This window comes from Dinoponera quadriceps, unplaced genomic scaffold, assembly GCF_001313825.1.
Source record: "Dinoponera quadriceps isolate SergipeBrazil2010 unplaced genomic scaffold, ASM131382v1 scaffold1788, whole genome shotgun sequence".
Taxonomy (NCBI): domain Eukaryota; kingdom Metazoa; phylum Arthropoda; class Insecta; order Hymenoptera; family Formicidae; genus Dinoponera; species Dinoponera quadriceps.
The window spans coordinates 233,791-239,153 of NW_014555843.1; the positions used below are offsets into that span (position 1 = coordinate 233,791).

The 5,363-nt window shown below is 36.7% G+C and overlaps 1 protein-coding gene across 1 annotated transcript; it reads right to left on the minus strand.

Annotated features, from left to right (window-relative positions):
• Window positions 1-660: 660 nt before the first annotated feature.
• On the minus strand, window positions 661-5,124 carry LOC106745539 (dnaJ homolog subfamily C member 7). Its single transcript, XM_014621231.1, has 11 exons — window positions 5,030-5,124; window positions 4,474-4,562; window positions 4,016-4,140; window positions 3,756-3,944; window positions 3,548-3,666; window positions 3,314-3,467; window positions 3,049-3,213; window positions 2,364-2,529; window positions 2,081-2,227; window positions 1,851-2,000; window positions 661-1,718 (listed from the first exon to the last, which is right to left on the minus strand). Exons 1-11 carry the CDS (start codon window positions 5,122-5,124, stop codon window positions 1,618-1,620), a joined length of 1,500 nt encoding a protein of 499 aa, XP_014476717.1. The 3' UTR covers window positions 661-1,617.
• Between the last annotated feature and the right edge of the window lie 239 nt (window positions 5,125-5,363).

Below are 5,363 nucleotides of genomic sequence, written 5' to 3' on the forward strand. Positions count from 1 at the left end.
AAATCGATATTATCGTTAGGATCATTAACAAAGTTTCTCATACATGACGAAGTATCGCGAGGAACTTGCATCTCCGTTGACCGAAAAACATCCACCTTCGCTAAGTCGAATGCAGACTCCTCCGGAATTATTCCGTCGGATCGAATATACATAGACACGTAGCTCCGTGCACGAGTATACGGGGAACCAGGGTTTCCCGGTGTCCCCAGAGAGTGATCGAGTGGATTGCCTTGACGCTCGGAACTTTCCACGCCTGAGAGTCACCTCTAAACTTCTCTCCTGACCCTTCTCTCTTTCTCTCTCTTTTTACCAGCGCGAAACGGCCGGTCTTTCTTCGTCGCATATCCCCTTCCTCTTCCTCTCTTCCTCCTCGGTCTTCCTTTTCTGCTTCACCTTTGTCTTTCTACGCGTCCACTCCCGACAGCGAGGAACGAGCGTTCTCGGACAGGAAGATAAGTGACCGTCGAAATTGCTCGGCTCCGGCAAGAAGCTGCCACGTGGTCGCGGAAAGAGGTGTTGTCCGTGTCTCCCGCTGCCATGCCGCTATTCGCGAGAGTGCGGCATACCGAGTCCACGTCCAACTAGACATCCAATTATTTCCCCCTAGATTAGTTGGTTAATAAATTGACGATTTGCATAGAGTTAAATGAAAAAGGGATGTATTAGAATGTATGTATTTGTAGAAAGAGTGGAATGAATACATTGCGGATTCTAAGATCTACGGGAATAATATGTTCTTAGAATCTCATTAAGAATAATTCGAGAAAACAATGTATCGAGCGAGCTTCATCGCAAGATAAACGTCCAAGGGTCGCTATGGTTCACATCATTTTCATCGATTATTTTATAATAACGTACGCGTATCTCTCTTACTGAGACGTGTGAGAATAGATTTCAAGCTAGAAAACTCAGTATTTATGGGCACTATGTTCGAGGACGCAAACGCTCTCATATGAACAATACAATGAAATATACTGCATTACAGCAACTTTCGTTTTCATGCATTCTTCAACACTTCCCTTAGCAATTCTGACGAGAAATATCGAGATCATCGGGTAAAAGATCATCTCGTGCTATTAAAACGTATACAATAATCAGAGGACAGTTCTTTCATGTTCTTTCATGCTTTAGTCTCGCATCTGATATCTATAAAATCTACAACGAAGAAAGAAACGAGAAGAACGTTTTAATCTAATAGATTAAAATGTTCTTATTCTTATTTTTTTCTTGTCTATTCACTAAAGTTTCGTCAAGTATGAGCATGTCTCGGGCCTCCAAATTGCACTTGCACTTTTGGCATTAACCCTAATATTTTATCTTAATTAAACCATTAAATAAAAAAATTTCGTATCGTAATTCAATAGAATCCTAAATTTCCTATTTACAATTGTATGATGTATTATGCTTAAATAAATATACACTGAAGCCGCTGCGAATGTCTACATTTCATAACGCGTTATGAAACGTAAACACGACGACACACTATCTTGCATCGTAAGTGTAAGGAGTCCAAAAAAACTCGATGCATTTTTTTTTACAAAATAGGATGATATATCATATACATAGCTAGGTACACTGTGACATATCGCCTCATCGTAATTCTCTTTGGAAATGTCTTTAACCAAACTGGAAGGAGAAACCATCCGGAAAACCATCTCCCTGGAACTGGAAGTTCCCTTGTTGGAAGAAAGAATGGAACATCGCATTGGGATCTATATCTGAGAGAAAGGCAAAGAAATTATTATTGAAATTATTATAAAAATATTATTAATCAGTAGTAAGGAATTATAAGATACACAGTCTTGGTTACTTTGGCATGCGTGGCAAATTGAAAAAATACGAGTACCGACCTTGGAAACCTTCATTGTCATCTATATCATGACCGCGATCATAGCGAGATCGTTTCTTGGGATCCGAGAGAATGCCATAAGCTTCCCCAACTTCCTTGAACTTCTTCTCTTGTTCCTTCTTCTCCCCTTCGGTTGCATTAACGTGACGATCTATAAAATAGATATAGCGTAATGTTAAGAATTGCATGCTCTGCAATTGTCACGAATTATCCGAGATATTTGTCCCTTACCTGGATGATGGACCATCGCACGTTTTCTATATGCCTTCTTGATGTCATCAGTGGATGCATTTTTGTCGATACCTAAAATTTTGTAGTAATCTTTCCTCTTGGACTTCTTCAGCGCCAATTTCGCCTCTGCGAGCAACCGTTTGTTCTCTACGAAAATGTTTGAAATTTATGCTCTCGCATGTTAACAGCGAGCCGTCCGACGTTCCACAATACCCTATGTTATCAGGTTTATCAGGTGAAATAAAGAAAATAACAGATGATAAAAGGAAAATTGAATTTGTACCACGACTCTTATCCATTTTGCATGCTTGCTCAAGATCTCGAACCGCATCTTCATATTCTTTGAGTTCCATGTAAGACGCCGCTCGTCTGAGGAAAGCTTTCAAATAGTTTTCATCGAGCTTCAACGCTTCGGAACATTCCGCTACGGACTCCTTTAATCGCCCTAACTGAAAATGTTAAACAATTATTTTTTATTTTTACATCGATAAGTTATATACAAGTGATAAATCTTCTTGTTCTCAAAGACGTATATTTATAAATATTCGAGTGAGTTAAATCAGCTTTTGGCACAGATAGCAAATATTAAATTTTCTCGAATATCTATACAAGAGAAAAGTATTCTCAAATTGTTAGCTACAAAAAGATTGCTACAGAAATAGGTACAAATTACAGAAAAATTGCTATAATTTGATTATTACTATTAATAGCAATTATTTGATATTTGATTGACATATTTGATTATTACTATTAATTTACTATTAATAGCAAATAAACATTAAATTTAAGTCAAAAAGTTACTTGGTAAAGTAAATTAACAGAAAAAAATTAGAGAAAAAGCAGAGCAACTATTCATTATGACTGAATCTAACGATTTTATTATACGTATAAACAATATTTACACAAACATTTCGATTTGAAAAGTGTATATATATGTGTACGTATACTTGTATATGTAAAAGGTATACCTTTGCTGCTACTGTTGCCTTGTTGAAGTGCAATTTAGCGTTGGTCATGATATTCTGTGGATCAATAGCTAAGGCTTCATTATAAATATTATACGCTTCCTGATATTGTCTCATTTTAAACGCCGTATTGCCTTCTTCCTTTTTTTTTCTCAGACATCGTGCTCGCTACAGCGAGAAAAAAATATATACGTATGAAATGTTGATATCTTGTATCGTAATATTACCCAGTATGAATTGGAAAACTCTTATTGTTTATGCGACCTACTTTGTATATCTCCAATGCTTTGTCGTGATCTGGCGCGAGTCGCAATACTTGTTGGAAGTGAGTAAAGGCCTTGTCGATATTGTCTTGGAAATACAAACACATCCCACGGATGTATATCGCATCAGCATTGTTCTTATCGATGTGCAATGTATCACTGATAGGATAAAAAGATGAGACACAGATTAATAAATATATATTGTGTATGCATACGCTTGCAGTAGTAGATCGACATACTTGGCAATTTCTTGAGCTTCTTGGTATCTGCCCAAGAATGCTAGACATTCCGCTTTGGTTAGTTTGAAACGTGTGCAGGAGGTGCTTACATCGCAACAACGGTCCATGCAATATACAACCTGCAAAGGCAAAATTCAATGATCACGCGATATGTATAACAGATCACCGATAAAACAAAATGTTATCGCATCGTTATCGAATAGCTCACCTTGCGATAATCCTTGGCATTGTATGCAGCATTAGCATCCTCATAGTACTTTTTCACATATGCTAAATCTTTTTGTTCCGCGGCTATCGTTTTGTTGTCAGGATCAAATTCCAACAACTTTTGCAACATAGTTTCGGCTTCCACAATGTCACCCAGAACCAAGCAACATTTGATCGCTCTTACGTATCCCTAGAAATTAAGTATAAAACATGTCAATTAATTGATTTGTCGGCAGCTATGTATATAAATAATAAACATGCCTTGGTAAACTTCGGTTCCAGTTGGATACATTTCTTAGCATCTACCAATGCGTCTCTGTATTGTTTGAGCATCATGTAACACGCAGCTCTATTGCCATAATAACGCGAAACTTCAGGACACAATTCTAAAATATTTCCCATTATTTATATTTATCAGTACAAAACTAGGCTGTAAAATCTCCAAATTATAAATATTATCGTTAAATTTTCTCTTCATTGTTTAAATGAACGATATATAATATCTTTATATAACTTTATATATCTTTATATAATATAAATATATAATTTATATAATATAAATATTCAGAGTCACATCTTATATTCGAGATCATCATAAGTTTTTTAGATTTTTTACATCTGATAAAACGATCGGTAATTACCAGTAATATCTGATGACAAACTTAAGACGACCTTAAATACAAGACTCTGATTGTGAATATAGATTATAAAATACTTACCAAGGACTTCACTGTACAAAACTAACGCCTTCTTGTATAGTTTTAATGAATAAAACTGATTGGCAGCTTCTTTCTTTCCTTCTGCCAGTCTGTAAATATATATGGATAAAATAATTACAATAGCAAATTATAATAATTAATATATGTTGCAACGTAATACAAAAACTAATACTATAAGAGAGCTAATAATGAAAGGTAAATATGCATAAATAAATTTCCAAAGCAAGAATCTCTGTTCGATGATGATGCTAATTTTGAAAATAAGTTATTGAATCAGTACTGTCAATAGGCACTTGTGTTCCATTTATCCTTACTACTCGCGAGCCCTGACGTTATTTACATGGCAGAACTTGAAGATTGCGGTGAGAGGACTAACAAACACTGTAACATGCTCGATTCGATCTCTTATGAATACAATTAAATACAAGAAATTCCCATTGAAGAATGGCTTATGCAACAGGATGTTTAATATATAATCACGCTTCGTATTTTATTCTTCTATCGCGCTAAATGTGAACTTGAAGCATAATGAAAAGTTTTCTAATGGACAACTCACTTCTTGATATCCTCAAGTGTGTTTGTAACATTCTCATCCATTGTGGAATTAGAGAAAACGTTGGAGCTCGGATCAGACGACGCCATGGCATCCATGTTTTTCGAGGCGAAAGGCGAAAATTTGCGACGGGCCAGATGTACACCGTGTGCACGCAGGACTGTCGCACTTCCTTCCGTATCCACGAGAAGTAAACCCACGACACTGCGTGTCCGATATCATTCACCGCGTACCGAATGGTGACACACGATGAAGCGTGCCCGCTCGCTCGCCCACAGCGATTTCTCTCGCAAACACACCTGCCAACTTTTTATTCTTCTGACGTATCTGACTTGTC

Bases quoted from the DNA above. Each gene is read 5' to 3' on its own strand.
- LOC106745539 (XM_014621231.1), bottom strand. From the start codon at position 5,124: ATGGATGCCATGGCGTCGTCTGATCCGAGCTCCAACGTTTTCTCTAAT. The intron at 3,468-3,547 runs GTATGTCGATCT...TTATCCTATCAG, and splicing joins GAAGCTCAAGAAATTGCCAA to TGATACATTGCACATCGATA. The intron at 2,001-2,080 runs GTAAGGGACAAA...TCTATTTTATAG, and splicing joins TGCGATGGTCCATCATCCAG to ATCGTCACGTTAATGCAACC.